The sequence below is a fragment of the Staurois parvus genome, unplaced genomic scaffold (genome assembly GCF_062004578.1).
Source record: "Staurois parvus isolate SC_StPar_1 unplaced genomic scaffold, SC_StPar_1.0 ptg000081l, whole genome shotgun sequence".
Lineage (NCBI taxonomy): Eukaryota > Metazoa > Chordata > Amphibia > Anura > Ranidae > Staurois > Staurois parvus.
The window spans coordinates 8226541-8247997 of NW_028317877.1; the positions used below are offsets into that span (position 1 = coordinate 8226541).

Below are 21457 nucleotides of genomic sequence, written 5' to 3' on the forward strand. Positions count from 1 at the left end.
CATGTAATGTAAAATCTTGGATGAGAATCCTTCAGCCAAAACAGTGAAGATGGGCCGTTGATGCGATGGTCTTCCAGCATAACAATGACCCAAAACATACTGCCAAAGCAACAAAGGAGTGGCTCAAGAAGAAGCACATTAAGGTCATGGAGTGGCCTAGCCAGTCTCCGGACCTTAATCCTATAGAAAATGTATGGAGGAAGCTGAAACTTCAAGTTGCCAAGCGACAGCCAAGAAACATTAAGGATTTAGAAAAGATCTGCAGAGAAGAGTGGACCAAAATCCCTCCTGAGATGTGTGCAAACCTGGTAACCAACTACATGAAATGCCTTACCTCTGTGCTTGCCAACAAGGGTTTCTCCATCAAGTACTGTCATGTTTTGCTTGGGGATCATATACTTATTTTACTCACTGAACTGCAAGTCAATTTATAACATTTGTATGTGTTTTTCTGGATTTTTGGTTGATATTCTGTCTCCTATACACCTATGATAAAAATTATAGACCCTCCATTTCTTTGTAAGTAGGCAAACTTACAAAATCTGCAGGGGATCAAATAATTATTTTCCCCACTGTATAGCACTGATACAGGCAAAAAAAAAAAATATATAAAATAGCAAAAGGAAGAAATCTATATGGTCCAATCTATCCACCATAGAAGGAGGAGTTCCAAGATACTTCAGTAATCCTTAAGCCTAGGTTCACATTAGAATGTGGTGTGGAAATGGCCTTAAATGACACCACTCTGAATCACATGTCAATTGAACAGGAATGCAGTGCGGTTCCAGTGCGATTACTTTGCTGTTCATAGTGTGAATCAAGACTTAGGTGAGGAAACTAAAAAAAATAAAAAGAAAAGAAAAAAAAGGATGTTTTTTTGTAAACCACAATACTGCAATGATATCAAAAGGAGTCTACCACACCAGACTCATCTTCCATAGCTCATGTGAGCCAAACCTAAATATATACATCAAGATGCTCTTTGGACTAAGGGCCAATTCACACTCTAAAACGCGGATCAATTCACACTCGTGAATTGATCCGCGTTTTAGAGCACCTGTAAAACGCAGGTCAACACAAGGACACCTAAAAAACAATTGCTTCTTACAGTCAGGTCCATAAATATTGGGACATCGACACAATTCTAACATTTTTGGCTCTATACACCACCACAATGGATTTGAAATGAAACTAACAAGATGTGCTTTAACTGCAGACTGTCAGCTTTAATTTGAGGGTATTTACATCCAAATCAGGTGAACGGTGTAGGAATTACAACAGTTTGCATATGTGCGTCCCACTTGTTAAGGGACCAAAAGTAATGGGACAGAATAATAATCATAAATCAAACTTTCACTTTTTAATACTTGGTTGCAAATCCTTTGCAGTCAATTACAACCTGAAGTCTGGAACGCATAGACATCACCAGACGCTGGGTTTCATCCCTGGTGATGCTCTGCCAGGCCTCTACTGCAACTGTCTTCAGTTCCTGCTTGTTCTTGGGGCATTTTCCCTTCAGTTTTGTCTTCAGCAAGTGAAATGCATGCTCAATCGGATTCAGGTTAGGTGATTGGCTTGGCCATTGCATAACATTCCACTTCTTTCCCTTAAAAAACTCTTTGGTTGCTTTTGCAGTCTGCTTTGGGTCATTGTCCATCTGCACTGTGAAGCGTCCAATGAGTTGTGAAGCATTTGGCTGAATATGAGCAGATAATATTCCCGAAACACTTCAGAATTCATCCTGCTGCTTTTGTCAGCAGTCACATCATCAATAAATACAAGATAAGCAGTTCCATTGGCAGCCATACATGCCCACGCCATGACACTACCACCACCATGCTTCACTGATGAGGTGGTATGCTTAGGATCATGAGCAGTTCCTTTCCTTCTCCATACTCTTCTCTTCTCATCACTCTGGTACAAGTTGATCTTGGTCTCATCTGTCCATAGGATGTTGTACCAGAACTGTGAAGGCTTTTTTAGATGTCGTTTGGCAAACTCTAATCTGGCCTTCCTGTTTTTGAGGCTCACCAATGGTTTACATCTTGTGGTGAACCCTCTGTATTCACTCTGGTGAAGTCTTCTCTTGATTGTTGACTTTGACACACATACACCTACCTCCTGGAGAGTGTTCTTGATCTGGCCAACTGTTGTGAAGGGTGTTTTCTTCACCAGGGAAAGAATTCTTCTGTCATCCACCACAGTTGTTTTCCGTGGTCTTCCGGGTCTTTTGGTGTTGCTGAGCTCACCGGTGCGTTCCTTCTTTTTAAGAATGTTCCAAACAGTTGTTTTGGCCACGCCTAATGTTTTTGCTATCTCTCTGATGGGTTTGTTTTGTTTTTTCAGCCTAATGATGGCTTGCTTCACTAATAGTGACAGCTCTTTGGATCTCATCTTGAGAGTTGACAGCAACAGATTCCAAATGCAAATAGCACACTTGAAATGAACTCTGGTCCTTTTATCTGCTCATTCTAATTGGGATAATGAGGGAATAACACACACCTGGCCATGGAACAGCTGAGAAGCCAATTGTCCCATTACTTTTGGTCCCTTAATAAGTGGGAAGCACATATGCAAACTGTTGTAATTCCTACACCGTTCACCTGATTTGGATGTAAATACCCTCAAATTAAAGCTGACAGTCTGCAGTTAAAGCACATCTTGTTAGTTTCATTTCAAATCCATTGTGGTGGTGTATAGAGCCAAAAATGTTAGAAGTGTGTTGATGTCCCAATATTTATGGACCTGACTGTATGTGTCCTGTTCAAACCAAAATGCTGCGCTGATCCAGGTCAATGCCTTGCAAGTAGAGAAAAAAAAAGGAAAAAAATATTTGCTTTGTGATTTATTTTCTCCCTCATAAGGAAAATACCAGGGGCCATATTTGGGGGATTGGAGAGTGTGAAATACTGGTATAAGGTCCAAAACTGTCCTTTAATTTCACATTGTGACAGCAGTGGATGTAGCCAATAGCATCTTCTTGTTTGCCCCAGACTCTTCATATGCCTCCTCCTCCTGAGTATAGCTAGCGCTGTTAGGGCTGTTGTGGTAGACATCCTATTAACACAAAATGGAGAAAATCTACACAAAAATTCTCCAAATATGAATATGTCTTCCCTCATCACACTCTTTCTCTACACACAGAATGTGATGTCAAAGGACATCCACTCCAGTGGGTAGCGTGAACCTTTTAAAAATTGTATTTGGGGTCGTTATGTTGGAATACTGCCCTATGGCCCAGTCTCTGAAGGGAGGGAATCATGCTCTGCTTCTGTATGTCACAGTACATGTTGGAATTCATGGTTCCCGCAATGAACTGTAGCTCCCCAGTGCTGTCAGCACTCGTGCAGCCCCAGACCATGACAGTTCCACCACCATGCTTGACTGTAGGTAAGACACACTTGTCTTGGTACTCCTCACCTGGTTGCCGCCACACACGCTTACCAGCTGAACCAAATAAATTTATCTTATGGTCCCATCAGACCACAGGACATGGTTCCAGTAATCCATATCCTTAGTCTTCTAGTCTTCTGCAAACTGTTTGCGGGCTTCCTTGTGCATCATCTTTAGAAGAGGTTTCCTTCTGGGACAACAGCCTTGCAGACCAATTTGATGCAGTGTGCGGCGTATGGTCTAAGCACTGACAGGCTCACCCCCCACCCCTTCATCCTCTGCAGCAATGCTGGCGCACTCATATGTCTTTCCCAAAGACAACCTCTGGATATGACACTGAGCACATGCACTCAACTTTTTTGGTCGACCATGGTGAGGCCTGTTCTGTGTGGAACCTGTCCTGTTAAACCGCTGTATGGTCTTGGCCACCATGCTGCAGCTCAGTTTCAGGGTCTTGGCAATCTTCTTATAGCCTAGGCCATCTTTATGTAGAGCAAAAATTCTTTTTTTTCACATCCTCAGAGAGTTCTTTGCCATGAGGTGTCCCCAGAAACCACTAAGCAGCTCATCCACTCCCTTATCATATCACGACTCGATTACTGCAACTGCCTCCTCACTGGCCTGCCTCACCACAGGCTATCCCCGCTTCAATCGATCCTGAATACGGCAGCCAGACATCCACCTTACCAACCGCTCCATTTCCGCCACCCCCCTCTGCCAATCTCTCCACTGGCTTCTGATTGCCCAACGGATCAAATTCAAAATCCTAACACTGACGTACAAAGTTGTCCATCATACTGCCCCAAACTACATCACTGACCTAATATCCAAGTACCACCCTACACACACTCTCTGCTCCTCACAAGACCTCCTTCTCTCTAGTTCTCTAGTCTCCTCCTCCCATGCCCGCCTCCAGGACTTCTCCAGGGCGTCACCCATCCTCTGGAACTCCCTACCCCAATCCATCAGACTATCACCTACTCTACTCTCCTTTAGGCGCACCCTGAAAACCCACCTCTTCAGGGAAGCCTACCCCACCCCCTGCTAATTCCTGACCTCCTCCACTGTTCCTTCCACTCCATCCCCCCACAGCTATTTCCTCTTGTACCACTATCCCCTCCCTCCTAGATTGTAAGCTTCAAGGAGCAGGGCCCTCGAACCCCTCGTGTATCGCATTTTATTGTTGTACTGTATCATGTTCTGTCTCCCATTGTAATGTACAGTGCTGAACGAACTGTTGGTGCTTTATAAATACTGTATAATAATAATAATAATAATAATGTTGAATTTCCAGTGACCGGTATGAGAGAGTGAGAGCGATAATACAAAATTTAACACGCCTGCTCCGCATTCACACCTGAGACCTTGTAACACTGAGTCACATGACATCAGGGAGGGAAAATGGCTAATTGGGCCCAATTTGGACATTTTTCACTTAGAGGTGTACTCAACTTTTGTTGCCAGCGTTGTTGCCTGGAGGTTCACATCTGTGCTGCTGTGTGTTGGGCAGTCCATTCATTTCACTGGGCTTCCCTACCTGCAGAAAAACAGAAAGAAGTCCCTGGTCCTTTTTTTTTAAATTGCACCACAACGAAAAAATGTACTGCGTTTGCCAATGCTTAGGGGTACCATTAAGAATTAATGACACCCCTGTGTTTCTGCTTAGGAGCAGTGCATTTTTCTGCATGTTGAGAACACATGCAATTTTGTACGCGCTCCCCAACTCGCAGTAATCTAAATCAAGCCTTAAACTGGGGTGCCTCGAGACTGAAAGTACTTTTACAAGGGCGCCCTGACTGGAAAAAGGTTGAGAAATACTAATATAAATCACAAGGGGTGCTATTTGTGTGGCTGTTTAGGACAGATAATTTCGGACAGCCTTATTGCATGCATATTTTTTATCAATAATTCACAACCATCGTACAAGTAGTGCTCCTATTTTAGCAGATATATACGGATTACCTCTTGGTGTACTGTCCTGAATGACGACCTCTTTTTCTGCACAAAGAGCCCCCATATTTCCGCTTTGTTTCTATCCTGTTTTCTTTATGTTCTCTTTCAGAACTGGATTTTAGATAAGTTTGATCATATATAATCTTGCTTGTGTTGCCTGTTCAGAGAAGGTAGAGTCAAATCCAGCAGAGCTATTCTGAAGGATTCCAAAATCAGAATCGCCTAATTCTCAAATTTTTTTTTTTTTTTTTAGCATGAAAAGTTTACGAGTCAACTTCAGTTTTCTCAAAAACAAATTGACACTGAAGGATCAAAGTGCAAGAGCACAGACACAAAGACAACTGTCCTTACAGATGTTCATTACAAAGCTTTGGAGTCATTGAAGTCAGAAGAAAAGCTTGCAGGTATCGTGATTTATTTCTTCACATTTTAGTTCTGGAACTTTCTGCATTTAAATAAGTTTTCCTCTTGTTTCTTGTGTTTTAGGAAGTTGTCTTTACATTCCCATTGGTTACTTATTTTTATTTATTTATCACTGTTCTGACCTGTTTGATGTACTTTGGAGATAGTAGAGAGATTATACCAGCTCAGAAAAATCGGCTTCATACACATACTGGTTTTCTAGCCTCTGAAGTAATTGTGAGTTTAATGTTACAGCCCAAGTCGAGCTTGTGCTAAGAATGAAGCAATCTGGCCTTCACAGACTAACACCCTCACCGATCCAGTCTCCTAGGTTAAATTAACATCCTAAGTACTGTGAGCTCAGAGCATCAAGTATCCCCCCCCCCAACGTAGACTCAAAGGATAATGCTGCAAAGAAAGAAAGCAGTCTGAAAAAGACATTTAAAGTTGAACTCGCTCCAGGAATCTGGCAAACAACTTTTGCAGTGTGGCCTCCATGTTCTATAGGCTTAAATGCTTGTTAAGTCTAGGAGTGCACAGAAAGGGAGATATTCTCCTCACGTTTGGCTCCGGCAGGCTCCCTTGATTTGGGCAACCAGTCCTATGCGGCCTCCTCTCTTAGGCGCTTTAAGCGGCGATCGCATGCTTGCCCACACTGCGTACAATGCAGGCTGTATTGCTCTGCATTGCACGGGATGATGTTGAGTCCCCATCCACAGGCCGAAGCATCAGGAAAATGAGAAGAGTGTTGGAGCTGAAACAAAGAGTAAGTAATACTGCATGTTCACCTCTCCCTAGACCACAGTTGTCAAACTGGCGGCCCTCCAGCTGTTGCCAAACTACAAGTCCCATGAGGCATTGCAAGATTAACAGTTACAAGCATGACTCCCAAAGGCAGAGGCATGATGGGACTTGTAGTTTCACAACAGCTGGAGGGCCGCCAGTTTGACACTCCTGCCCTAGACTAAATGAGCAGTTCACCCTAGCAGTACAGAGGAGCCCACTGCAAGAATTGTATTTGTCACATTCCTGGAGTTCAACTTTAAGACTTGCCATAGTTCTCTGGTGGATGGGGAGTTCTCACTTGTCTCTCTTTAAGAGCTACAGCCTCCAGCAGAATTTCCATATCTGACACACTTCCAGGTTTCTCAGATGCCTTGTTCCCTTCTGTTTATTATGGTTTCTCCCCTTGGCTTCTAAGTAATTTCTGTGTGCTCTAGTGTAGTAGGGACCATCAGATTGAGTCACAACACACTTGATTGGGTATACAGGCATCCAACACACCCAGTGTTGGATTCTAAACATTCTGCAGACGGCCTTAAAGTAAGATTAAACCCTCAGAGATTTTTAGCTTAAAGAATATGTAAACCCAACACGTCATATTCCTGTTATGTACCTGCTGTAAAAAATGATCCTGTTTTCTTTGTATTGCTTCCTTTGTGTGAAATCCCTGGTGTTCCTGCCAGTCCCTTTTGCTTTTCTAATAAAAACCGACCCCACTAAAGCAGGGGAACACACCGTGGTCAGTTCTCTACTTGTGCTGGGAATTCTGCCTGCTCTCCTCCAATGATCACACTTGTTCTGACACTCCCTCCTGCACAGCCTTTCTCTAGGAAGTTCAGTGTTCTGTGGTTTGTTCTCCCCCCAGCTCTTTTGCAGCTTAGAACAGAGGGAAAGTGATCACTTATAAAAACATTATAAATACCTTTTTTTTAATCTATACACAAATATTTTGCCTTTAATTTCTATTTTAAACTGAATGGGTTGTTTTACAAAGTGAGGGCTTGCAATCACTTTAAAACATTGAGCATTATAAAATGAACATTCCCCAGTAAATGATTTGTTAGTAGTTGTGAAGATAAAGTTCTAAAAATACATAGCCTGAAAGGTTACTAGTATTTTAGTAATTAAAGGATAAGTTCACCTTTCATAACACGATACATGTTACGCCCATATTCAGGGTTGCACACCTGCCCCCCTCCGATTCCCCGTTGTGACAGCTAGCGGGGGACCTTCTCTTCCCTGCTAGCTGTCACAATTTAAAAATCGTGGCCATGAGGGGCCCCGCCTGGCCGGCTTCGCCACTCATTCACAGTGTTCTGTGAATGAGAACGCTACAAGTTCTGACAGCTTTTGCAGCTGTCTGCTTGTAGTTGTCAATGAACTGCCATGGCACTGTGGAGCGCCGTGGTAGTTCATTGAGTCTTCCTGTCAGTATGTATCAGCTTTGCCCGTACAGGATGTATGAATAAACAGATACAGTGACAGGTCAGAGGGAGATCTGCAGATTGCTGGCGCAATGCTTTAGAGGCTCCAGAAGTGAAAAAATAATAAACGCACAGTTTTTTTACCTGCAAAAAAAATGTGCATTTATAATGTTTTGTTTAAAGGTGAATTTATCCATTAATATTTTGAAAAGAACTCAGTTTTGGATACTTTTTTGTTTTATTTTACTTGGAGGGCACATGATCGCTGTTCCTTCTGCAGTGCATCACAGAATGGCCAGTGGGCAGGACTATCCTGTGAGTGATTACATCACTTCTAAAAGTGACATATGCCAAAAAGGCTAAGCGTGTATGATGAAATGGATTGCAAGTCAAGAACATGGCAGAATCACATTACATCCTCCTTCCCCAGCTGACTTGCACACTTCTGGAGAGGAAGGATGGGCAAGGGGTATGGCTCCGACCAGACAGCGAAAGATACAGGCACGCTGTGCGCTTGCACAGTGTTGACTGTACCTGCGAACAGGAGTAAAAAATCAAGCAAACTGACCACACTAGCTCGGATCAGCTTCCATGTTTAGTGTGGTCAGTTTACAACCAGGAAGAAGGGGAACTGTCAGGATCAAGCAAGTATTAAATAGAGGAATCTGCAAAAATGCACATAATATGAAAATATACAGTTTAAAGATTTGAAGAACAGATTATTAAAATTGGATTTTTAAGGTTACAAACACTGTAATTCTTGCCCCAGCTGCTCTCCTGCTCTCTGTGCTGCTTCTCTGAACGTCTGGTTTTCACAAGAATAGAGTTAACAGTGCTTTCTCAAGTAAGTTAGCTTGGTGAAGGGAGGAAGAGTGATGAACAGGGCATTGCCTTGCAATTCTAGGCTATGAGGCTGTGTGTAGGTCAGTGTTTCTCAACTCCAGTCCTCATGGACCCCCAACAGGTCATGTTTTCTGGATTTCCATTATTTTGCACAGGTGATTTGATCAGTTTCACTGCCTTAGTAATTACCACAGCTGTTTCATCTGAGGGAAATCCTGAAAACATGACCAGTTGGGGGTCCATGAGGACTGGAGTTGAGAAACACTGGTGTAGGTGGATACAACACTAGTCTCTACATAGAAAGCTCTATAGGATGCTGCAAGAGAAAAGAGCCACCTTGAAACGGGAAACCTGGGGCAGTGGTCACGGCACCAACCTAAACACGAGTATTGGTAAGGAATAAAAGAGAAATAATCTGCATTCTCTGTATACTCAATAAGCCAATAAATTAGCTCCTGAAAGTGCGTAAAATACTGATAGTTTTAATATCAGTTCAATGCTTCAAGAAAAGCAGCCTGCAAAAAAATACTTTTAAGTGTTGCTTACATGTTTAAAAATTCTGTGTTATTAGTACATGTGTGTTTCTGAACATATTACACTTCTGATGTAATGCCTTCCTTATTGGGCAGGATGTGTAACACTTTTTTCCTCTCTGCATGTATTTATTTTTTCACAACAGACCTTTCTGCTGTGAAGCGTGGAACACCATTGTATGGACAGCCATCCTGGTGGGGGGATGAAGATGCTGCAGGAAACGCAATTAACCATGAGAGTAAAGAAGCCAGATCTCATGATGCTGGTGCAACAGGTATAAAATGTAAACCTGTTTTATGTAAGTCAAGTTGATTTTGATTTTATTATTACTATTCTATTCTTCCAACATGGTAATGTAGTACATTAAATATTGGAGACTAGAATATCACTACCTCTTACAAAGGCTAAACATCAGAGATCTGTTTCTTGCATACAGACTCATTTTGGATTTTTGACAATTCACAGATGGGATCTCCCTATTTCATGCTGTTTATTTTGTACCCTACTTCACATTTTTCTGCCTCACCCTCTTTGCAAATCATCTTTGCTTTCCCTTATTTTTTTCTTCTCTTTTTCATGTTTTTTTTTTTTTTGGGATCCAGATAGATCAGAGCTGGTGAAACCTGAGGGATTTTCTCAAAGGCCTACTTTGACTGTATCCTGTCTATATCAGATCTTGTCCTTATTAGGCATTCTCTAGGTCAGTTTTGTGAATCCTGCGTTATTGTAGGATAACACCTTGATGGATTGAGTGCCTTTTCATTTTATATACCATTGTACAAGCATGGACATTTTCCTTGCATTCTACTTGTCTTGTTTTTTCTTTGAATCTCATTTTGTAATGTACAAATGAAAATAAAGAATTTAAAAAATGTATCATAAACAAAGTACCTTTTTTAGATTGTATGTCCTTACGATCAGGATAATCCTAATCCTCTTTGAATTATTTTATAACGATACTGTCTCCCTTTATTTTGTATAGCACTGCACAAACTTTTTGCGACAAATATAAATCCTATATAAGAATAAATATAAATGATCACAATAGGGGGAGAGCAGGTCCCCGTTCCTAAGGCCTTAATGTGGCATTCTATCAAATCTAAAAACCTTTTCTGTAGACAAGCTTTCACATAATTTTCCATTTTTTTTCCTTTGTTTTATCCTGTGTATTTTTTGTATTTTCCTTGTAAAGTGCTTTGAGAAGTTTTCTTTAAAGGTACTATATAAAATACATTTTATTACTGTTATAGGGATGCGCAGTTACCAAGTATTTTCATGAGTACTCATATTCGTGAAAATGCTCCTGATACCCGAAACCGATACTTTGCGGTGCAATTTGCGTCCATACAAAATGAACGGGCACAAATCACACTGCACAGAATCGCATTTGATAGATTTTGAACAGGAAATCGGTGTGATTCCTGTTTGAATCGCATGCGGTTTCCTGCACTTCTCCTTCGTGAACCCTAGCTTGTCATAGCCTTCACACAACGAAAAGCCGCTTCACAAGTCTGGGGATTTGAAATCCCTGAGGCTTTTTCTACTCTCCTTGCAGGGATGACAGTACGGGATAGATGGCTTCTGATTGGCCAGCACTGTGGGTTCCCACGGGAGTGGTGCAGGAAATCACATGTGATTCGGATAGGAATTGCATCGCATTCCTGTTTAAATCAAATGTGATTCTTTGCAGTGCGGTTCGTGACCATTCATTTTGTATCGGTTCTCAGTATCGGCAAGTATTTCACCAAAAGTATCGGTACTCATATATTTGCCGATTTAAAAAAAAAAAAAAAAAGATATCTGTGCATCCCTATGTTATTATTATTGTGGTTCTAACTCTTGTGTTTTTTTTATGTCAATAATAAAAATTATTATTATACAGGATTTATATAGCACCAATAGTTTGCGGAGTGCTTTACACAATGAAGGTAGACAGTTACAGTACAATTTGGTACAAGAGGAAACAGAGGGCCTTGTGCATTAAGGTAAAAAACCTTCTGGGTGTCACTCCCCCCAGCACCCTTATACTTGTCTAAGCCCCATGTTGATCCATCAATGTGTATGAGAGCAGTGGCTCTCTGAGGCCTCTCTCTCATTAGCTCACACAGCAATGGAAGCCATTGGCTTCTTTTGCTGGCGGTCATAGCCAGTGAACCGATGAGGAGAGAGCAGGGGTGGGGCCGAACTACGCTTGGTGTGCAAATGGACGAGCTGCTCAAGTTCCCCCATAGCAAGTGGCTTACTGTTGTGGGCACTCGGGACTCAAAAAGTAGAGGATCAGGTCTACTCTGTGCAAAACTGATACACAGAGCAGGTAAGTATAACATGTTTGTTATTTTAAAATAAAAAACCTTAGCTGCTGCTATGCCTTTATAAAGCTTGGATAGCAATTCATGCTAGAAAATCTTTCACACTCAAAATCATCTTATTTCAGATTGCACTAAACTATTGGTAAATTCCTTTTTTAGGTTGCTGCAAAGATGCTAAGAAAAGTGCTCAGCAAGTGACTACATTGAAAGAAGAAAATGCAAATTCTTTTATCAGAGAGCCAAGTTACTTTGAGATCCCTTCTAAAGAACTCCAGCAAAAATCTGAAGTAGAAAATGCCACATATGAAATCCCAGCACAGGATCCGCACTGTTCTCAAGTTTCAGGGGCAGGCCATGCTTCATTTACAATTGAGTTTGATGAGACCTCCCCAGGTAAAGTAACCATTAAAGACCATATAACCAAATTTATGGACCATCGTCAAAAATCAAAGAAGACTCTGTCTGCTGGAGATAAGGACCTTGCTGGGTTGCATACAGAGATGATTGCAGCAGAATGTAAAGTAGCGGATTGGTTGGCACAAAATAACCCACCAAGACTGTTAAAAGAAGCAGCTGAAGAAGATAGTAAAAGTATTAAAAGTGATGTACCAGTGTACTTGAAGAGGTTGCAAGGTAATGATATATTTTGCTTTATACATTTTTTCGTTAGTATTAAAATTTTACTTTTTTTCCGTAGAACGCGTATGTTACAGAGTCATCTTAAAGTAGAGCTAAAAAACTTTGTTTCTATTAGAAATGGAATATGAGAGGGTTATAACACTTGTCAGTTTTTTTTTCCATCTTTGTCCTATTAACATTTCTCTTCGCTTCCTGCCCATAGCCACAACAGGAAATGACAGGAGATCCATTCAAAGTGAGGGAAATCCCTGGTCATCACCAGAACTAGTGTCCCCATCAGAAAATTTCCTCTCCCTTCCTGTTTTGGTAATGACTCAAAATTTGGAACCAGACAAATAGAGAGGATGAATCTCTCTAACGGCACACGTTGCAAAGAAAACACGATAGGGGATCTAATCCTTCCCCACTGACAATCCAAAGCTGAAAAACATAATTGCAATTGGTTACACTTTAATACATCCATCCATTAAACCTTAGCCCTTGGCATAAAAACCTTTGTCCAAACCTGGATAGTAAAATTAGCTATAACATTATTACTGGGTTGCTCATAGCCTGTGCAAAGAGCAAATGTGCGGCAGGGACACAGTGGGCTATCTGCAGAAAATATCGTGGGTGGGAGGGGTAGCCAGAATTTCAGTTTTAATTATAGGACCAGTAAATGTAAAATAATTTTGTAGAACTACTAATATCGATGAATATGTATAAGTAACCATAACCGTACAAAAAAATACCACGTTTGACACAGTAATGGTATTTGCTATACAAGCAATTATGAGTCATTTTGAAAGGCTTACAAGTGGAAAGTGATGCTAGCACTAGTAACTGGCTAATTCACACTAGTGCGTTGATCTGCACTTCACCGCTGTAAAACGCAGGTCAACGCAAGGATACCTTAAAAAACAGTTGTTTTTTATGCGTCTTGTTTACATTGTAACTCTGTGTTGACCTGTGTTGCGTTGCGTTAAAATGCAACATGTATGCATTTTAACGCAACGCAGGTCAATGCAATGTAAGTAAAGAAAAAAGTTTTGCTTTTGTCTTTTTTTTTTTTTTTTTTTTTTTTTTTGTGACCCACAGGATGTGATGTCACAGGAATTCCTGCAAAATGCAGTGCATTTCAGCGCACGCTAAAACCCATGTCATTACTCATCAAAATGTGCATCAACGCAAGTCAATGCGCATGAAAACACGCAAGAAATGAATGGAAATGTACATCTATTTTCCCTGCATTTTATCACAAATTAGTGTGAATTCAACTGAAAGGAGATTGTGCAGAAAAGAAGAAAATATTTCCAGCTCTAATAAATACATTTTGTGTATCAAATACGTTTTAGTAACCTTTTAAAGCATACATTTATTATTCTGATAATGTTCTTGTATATTGGTGCTTTTGATTGGTCTCTAGCTGTCATTTTAGGGAGGCTGTTTTCAATCAGTACTGGGATAAGGGGTGTAAAAAGGCAGTCCGTATGTACATAGACAAATAATACATTTCATGCAGATAAAAGGCTTTTTATATATTAACACAAATTGATAAGGCTGCTGAAACAAAACTAATATGTGATACAAACACTAGGGTTAAATTTACATGAATGGCAAAATAGGCGTCTCGGTCTTCTTCTAATTCTTCAAAACTGCCTAGAGCCAACCATAGACGGCTCGAACCACGTATGGGCAGGCTGAATGTACCCAAGTTGATTGATTAACATGGGTACAACCAGCTTGCTGGATTTTGCATGCGATTATCGCTAGCAGCTGTTATAGACACCAGCAATTATCACTGTCTTCTCCTGGCAGGGATGGCTGCCCCTGCCAGGAGAACACAATGGCTTTGCAGGTGGGATTCCCCTGTCAACACTGACCCGTGGTTGCAGGAAAGAAATATGCACCGTCTATGGTCTGCCTAACAATGCTACAGTAGATAGTAATTGGTAAATGGACAGCTGACTGTGTACTACACATGTAAAAATCTGGTCACATGTAAAAATCTGTGTCACTTTGGGCTTGTTCACACGCGCGACAATACCTTGTGTTTCATCTGTGTTTTAAGCAGTGTTTTTAAAGCCTCTTAACTGTCCTTCAATGTCTGCCATAAATATTACAATGGGCACCACATATTACAGTACACATGGGCATGGTGGCATTGTGTTGTGCTCAAAATTAGGCAGCATAGTGCTTTCAGGAGGCATTGCTGTTTATCAGCTGCCTCCATTAATTTCCATAGTAACGCACCTTAACTACTCCTATAGCATTTATGACGTGTTGATGCAGCATTTATAGAGCTCATGCACACGGACTTTATGCCTCTAAACGCAATTCTATGTTAGCCTATGTGGCCATGCACATCAGGCGTTTAGATCTGTATTTCAAGAGCAGCATTTACAGACATAAAAGAAAAAACAGGAAGTTACCAGTGCCATTGGCCTGCACCCGGTTTTCCCATACCTCACAATGTTTGCTTTCCAGTGTCTATATCTGCTGTGTACTTCATTGTGTGCTTATGGCTAAAGATGTGTCCCAGTCTCAGCTCATTGCCACAGTACAGCTGCATCCGGAAGTTTGGGACCTTTCCAACCCAAGATATATGGATCACATCAGAATCGTTAACATCAAACTGGGATGTACTTGGCAGATGGGAAAAGGAGAATAGGGGTAAGTGCATATTTCTGAATAATTCACAGACCCAAGCATGCTTTTCAGTATATATTGAATATTGACTTTTTTTTTTTTTTTTCAGAAAACACTCAGTATTTGATGGAAATATTTTTGTGACCACTTATGCCACAAAATAACCTTGAGGCAGTCAGAAGTGGAGTCCCAGCATGTGGCTCAATCCTCTTCCATATGCCATTGCCTAAGCGCCCACCTCACTGGCAACAACCCCCTCGATCCACTACAGTCTGGCTTCCGTCCCCTACACTCCACCGAAACCGCCCTACTCAAAATCACTAATGACCTGCTAACCGCCAAAGCTAATGGCCACTACTCAGTCCTCTTACTCCTCGACCTTTCCGCGGCCTTCGACAGTCGACCACCCCCTTCTCCCTAATAAACTACACTCCCTCGGCATCAGAGACTCCGCTCTCTCCTGGCTCTCCTATCTATCCCAATGCTCCTTCAGCGTTACCTGTAACGCTACCACCTCCCCCTCTCCCCCCCCCCCCCCTTTGTTGGGGTCCTCCAAGGCTCTGTCCTCAGGCCCCTTCTCTTCTCCATCTACACCTCCTCCCTCGGCAAACTGATACACTCCCATGGCTTCAACTATCACCTCTACGCTGATACGCAAATTTACCTCTCCACCCCTCGCCTCACCCCTTCAGTCTCCGCCTGTATGACCCACCTACTGAACGACATATCAGACTGGATGTCGCTCCATTTCCTCAAATTGAACCTTTCCAAAACTGAGCTCCTGATTTTCCCCCCAGCCCGTGCCCCCCCCCTCTCCATCACGACCAACAACGCCACCATCAGTCCCACCCCGCAAGCCAAAGTCCTAGGTGTCACTCTAGACTCAGACCTGTCCTTCCAACCCCATGTCCAATCATTGGCAAACTCATGCAGGATCCACCTCCGCAACATCTCCAAAATACGTTCGTTCCTAACCCCAGACACTACTAAACAACTCGTTCACTCCCTTATTATCTCACGTCTGGACTACTGCAACTCCCTTCTCACCGGCCTACCTCATCGCAGACTATCCCCGCTTCAGTCTTTCCTGAACTCAGCGGCCAGACTCATCCACCTTACCAATCACTCTGCTTCTGCCTCCCCCCTCTGTCATTCCCTCCACTGGCTCCCGATTGCCCAACGCATTCAATTCAAACTACTAACACAGACATACAAAGCCATTCAAAACGCTACCCCAAACTACCTCACCAACCTGATACCCAAATACCACCCTACCCGTAATCTTCGCTCCTCACAAGACCTCCTACTTTCTAGCTCCCTGGTCTCCACCTCCCACGCCCGACTGCAGGACTTCTCCAGGACTTCCCCCATCCTCTGGAACTCACTACCCCAATCCATCAGACTGCCACCTACCCTCGTCACCTTTAGGCGCACCATGAAAACCCATCTCTTCAGGGAAGCCTACCCCGCCCTCACCTAACAGCCGATCTCCTCCACTCCTCCTACCACTCCATCCCCCACAGCCACTTCCTCCTGTACCACTATCCCCTCCCTCCTAGATTGTAAGCTCGAAAGAGCAGGGCCCTCGAACCCCTTGTGTATTGTTTTGTTATTGTATTGTCTCATGTACTGTCCCCCACTATAATGTACAGCGCTGAGCAAACCTTTTAGCGCTATATAAATTCTGTATAATAATAATAATAATATGCAGAGGAATTAGCCTTCCTATGAAGGGTAATGAAGTCTAAAGAGTAAGCACAGTTAGTAATTTTGTTTTTGTTTGGGCCCCCATGGTAAACGGAGCACTTTAGTCCTGTTTACATAAAACATTTAGGTCTATAAGGCTTTAGATGTAATGGATGTGTGCCTGTATACATCCAACCACATGCAGGTACAACTTCACATTACAAAGACCGAAAGTGAAAAGCATAAAAATTTGCTTCTGTTGGATCTTATTTGTAATGTTTTCTCTTTATGGGACCACATCCAACTGGTCTGCGGATGAGAGGAAGGGTCAGACGGCAGAAAGTGAAGCTGGGCGCCCAAACCCACCTACATCTTGTAGTTCACCCGTGACTTCCTATTTAGCCACACTAGCAGTATCAGAGCAGTCCAGGAGCCTTGATGTGTTTTTTTTGTCTATCTATCTATCTATCTATCTATCTATCTATCTATCTATCTATCTATCTATCATCTCCATAATCAATCCATTTTGTACTATGTGTCTATTTGAAAGTTTCTGCCTCTCTGGGCTGCAGCAGCAGAGGAGCACTCATCATATCAAAGTATCTTTGGGCTTGGACGTGGGTGGCGGCAGAGGGGGAAAGAGAATCGCATAGTGTGAGGAACGCATCTTGCAGAGCACACTTGAAGACAGAGATCCAATTGGGGATCCCAGAGATGTGAGGCTTACCTTCTGCTTTAGCATTCTGCCAATGCTAAAAGGACCTCAGTGGGGAACATGAAATGCATGCCAGGGATGACATTTATGATATGTATAACTCCTGGCATTCAGTTCCATTAAAGGTAGTGGTTTTCCACCACCTTGTTTTCCAACAGTTGTGGCTGCTTCCTGTTTAACTAGAGCACCTCCAGGTCCACCCCTTGTTACGTACCCACCTATTTCTGCTATCCAAGGTCTCCCTTGCTTCCTACCCCAAACCACAGCTCCTCCACACCCTTTTCCCCCATTCTTACCAGACCCATGCCTTTCAAACTGCATCAGGTCATCTATCCCAGTCTGCGCTCAGTTATTCTCAGGGACAGGCACTCTTTCTCTTCCCTTTTCCCTGTTTGCTAAAACCTGTGAGAATATATGTAAGAATTTGTTTGGGTGATACTTTTATAGTATAACAGATAATAAATATTTTTTGCAAATGCATCTTGGTATTGTCATTTTTTTTTCTCTTGTTCCCAGGAATGTGTCTGCAGCACAAAGCAGCATGCTTTTCTAAACGTGTGTGGTAATGCAGCTATTTTCTTAGAATGTAAGCCTTAGCTCAGTTTTACTTTTCTAGCAAATTACAGCCTTAAAGACATTAACACTTTCGCTGTCAAAGCTGTTTTTGCACACGTTTAAAAAAATATTTTAGGCTTGAAGATTACACACAACCCCCCAAACATTATATATTTTCTGAAAGCAGAAAATTAAATAGTGGTAATTCCAATATTTTATGTCACGCGATATTACCACAATTTCAGTAAAAAACACACTAAAGTAAAAGGTCATACAAACGCAATAAATTACCCAATTATTTTGTAAAATATAAAAGACAAGGTTGCTCTGAGTAAATAGATACCCAACATGCCAAACCATAGATTTGTGTGTGCCTATGAAATGACAACAAACTTCAGTGCCCTATATGTTATATAGGCGATGCTTCAGAGGCCCCTATAGGTCATCAGTATAGAGTCACAGAGGAGGTCTTGTGCTAGAGTTATTGTTCTCCGGCGTGCGTGGCGATGTGTAACATGTATCACAATCGATGTTTGTGTGTGTGTGTGGGGGGGGGGGGCTCAAAATATTTGGGAGGAAATTATGTCCTTGGGTGTAACTTTTTTTTTTTTTTTTGCAATTAATATTTTTTTTTTTACCTATTATTTTTTCATCCCATACGTGACACACAGTGATTTTATGTGACAGGCTCTCTTTATTGAGGCATGCAAGGACTAAAAGACCAGGTGGTACCAGGTGCTGTGGAAGCAATCGCCTGACTGGAGGCAGGCAGGAGTCTGCTTGTCAGTTTTATTCACAATCTCGGTGGCTGCAGATTGTGAAACCGGATTGTGTATAAAACCTCCCATTGTCAGGTCCTGGCAGCAAAAGGGTTAAAGTGATTCTAAACACACACTGTATAACCACTTGAAGTCCGCCCTATAGCAGTTTTACTGCTACAGGGAGGGCTCCCTGCGCAACTTGGCATATACAGTGAAGGAAATAAGTATTTGATCCCCTGCTGATTTGAAATGATTAGAAATGATCAGTCTAAAAATTTAATGGTATGTGTATTGTAGTGGTTCAAGCAGTCCCTGACAGCCAGGTGCTCTTTTTCCTGTGAGTCTCACTAGGTACCTATAAATTTAGTGACCAAAATGTCCAACAAAAGGTACACTAGTGAAGAGGCCTACAGGATTCTGAGCATGTCAGATGAGAGTGAAGGGGAAGTTTTACTTACAGAATCTGCCTCAGAATACAAACCCGTAGAGAGCAGAGGCACCCTGACAGGTGGCTCAGACAATGGAGTAGAGGTTCCTGCTAAGGTCGGGCATACCCAACCCCATTCCTAGGTTGCTGAGGTGTTAGAATTGCATGATGATTCTCATTGGCAGCAGTGTGCAATTACTAGTGCCGCACTACTTTCTGGTAAACAGGCGAGTACCAGCGACCTAGTACATCCTGTTTTTTTTACATACGAGCACTGCAGTATCGCTTGGAGAGGTGGAGAGTCCCATATGTGCGGTACAAGCTGGTGAGGTGGTTAGCACAAATAGTGTCCCACAGCCACCAAGAATTCAAACACAGGCCTGTAGAGCCCATAGTGTCCTTCCGGATGTGCTTTCAAATTCTGATTGGCAGCCCACAAATTCTGCAGCACCTATATTTCCCCCATTCACTGCCCAATCCGGAATTCAGGTGGAAGCAGCAAATGTAACTTCTTCCCTTGATTTTTTTGGAGCAATTTTTCACAGAAGATTTGTATAATTTGGTTGTTGACCAAAGCAATTTATATGCACAACAATATATCGCCGCCAACCCAAATTCAAATCTTGCCAGAAAATTTGCATGGAAACCTATTATGGTTTCCGAATTTAACGGTTTTATTAGGTCTAACCCGCAACAGGGGCATTACCATGGCTGGGCATAGATATGAGAGTATGTGGTTTTATGCATTTCAACAACAATAAAACTCTGTTGTTCTTTGCAGTGATCCTTATATGATAAGCTCCACAAAATTTTCCCCCTCGTATATCACCTTAACCAGAGATTTTCAAATGTATATATGCCCCAGAAAAACATATGCATTGATGAGTCCCTCATTAATTTTTCTGGCCGCCTTCCATTTAAACAGTTTCTCCCCAGCAAGCGTGCCGGATATGGGGTCAAAATGTATAAGCTCTGCGAGAGGGCAGCAGGCTATGCATGTCATTTTTGGATTTATGAGGGAAAAGATAGTCACATGGAGCCCGCCGGATGCCCAGACTACATGTGGAGCAGTGGCAAGATAGTTTGGGACTTTGTGTTACCCCTTTTCCATATACGGTATCACTTTTATGTGGACAATTTTTACACATGCAAGTCACTATTTAGACATTTGTACAATCTTCGAATTGGCTCATGTGGCACTGTGCGACCTAATCACCTGGTCTTCCCTCAACGGCTTGTAAATGCCCAACTTAGGGGGAGAAAACCTGCTTGAAAAGTGATGAATTGCTTGCAGTGAAGTGGAAGGAAAAATGGGATGTTTTCATCCTGTCTTCCATTCACGCTAACGTGACAGTCCAAATTTGCATGGCAACTGGTGTTGTTGAGAAGCCCCTCTGTGTCCACGTCTATAATCTTAACCTGGGAAGGGTGGACTTCAATGACCAGATGACAAAACCGTACTTGGTTTCCCATAAAGCCAAATGCTGATTCCAAAAAAAGTGAATATTTATTTCAATTGTACAATGCTTTTGTCCTTTACAAAGCAACTGTACAAAGTGGATCACAGAAAATAAAGTGCGGCGCTAATAAATATGACAATAGATCCGTAGACCCATAGGTCTCAGATAGTCTAACAAGACACTGTGATATATAACAGAAATAATGACCAGTACTTCAGATAAATAATGTAATGTCCAGGCGAATAAACGCAGGATCTTGCATAGAAGCTAATAAGCCCAGGATCAAATGGTAAAATTGCGCACTCACCGGACGCGCTATATAAAAGCGCATATGTAGTATGACCCCTGGAAATCCCTCATCAAGCGGGTACAGTGGGTAACCCTCCGGAAACAGGCGATTCTTGGTACAACAGGGACAGCTTCCAAATCCAGAGATCCTCTTTAGCTTAGGTGAATTATGAGCGAGGAACTCCCTCCGGTGGCCAAAATAGATAAGGTGTCCTAAATATAGTTAGCTCCAAATAGGAGCCAAAAAACACCTCATAGTGTAGTAGATAAAATCAAGAACATTTATTCCAAAATTAATAATAGTAAAACCGGGCAGAAACACTAAATCAGTGAATGAAAAGGAATTAATAGTGTAACTGACCAAAAGTAATATGGCCGCCGGGCCTCCTCGTGGCTCCGGGCGGCTACGATGTCACGCTCTGCTGGCTCCTCCTAAGGCCTTTCGTGCTCCAGCACATCATCAGAGGGGAGGCCAACCTCAGTTGCATGAGAGGCATTTTCCCAATGCCATTCCTGGTACCCGAACACAAACATCACCCCAAAAAAGATGTTGTGTCTGTAGCAAATACGAGATTAGATGTGACACCTGCTTTTTTGTCCCTCTTGTCCTTGCCAACCTGGTCTCTGTCTCAAGGACTGCTTTTGTCGCTAGCACAC

At 42.2% G+C, this 21457-nt stretch overlaps 1 protein-coding gene across 4 annotated transcripts in view; it reads left to right on the plus strand.

Moving 5' to 3' along the window:
- CEP170 (centrosomal protein 170) overlaps positions 1 to 21457 on the plus strand; it is a 158151-nt gene that overhangs the window by 54255 nt on the left and 82439 nt on the right. For all 4 annotated transcript variants that reach the window (XM_089669775.1, XM_089669778.1, XM_089669776.1 and 1 more), the window contains exons 6-8: positions 5600 to 5750; positions 9478 to 9606; positions 11801 to 12274. In XM_089669775.1, the coding sequence (XP_089525901.1) occupies positions 5600 to 5750; positions 9478 to 9606; positions 11801 to 12274 (754 nt within the window). The remainder of the gene's footprint in view (positions 1 to 5599; positions 5751 to 9477; positions 9607 to 11800; positions 12275 to 21457) is intronic.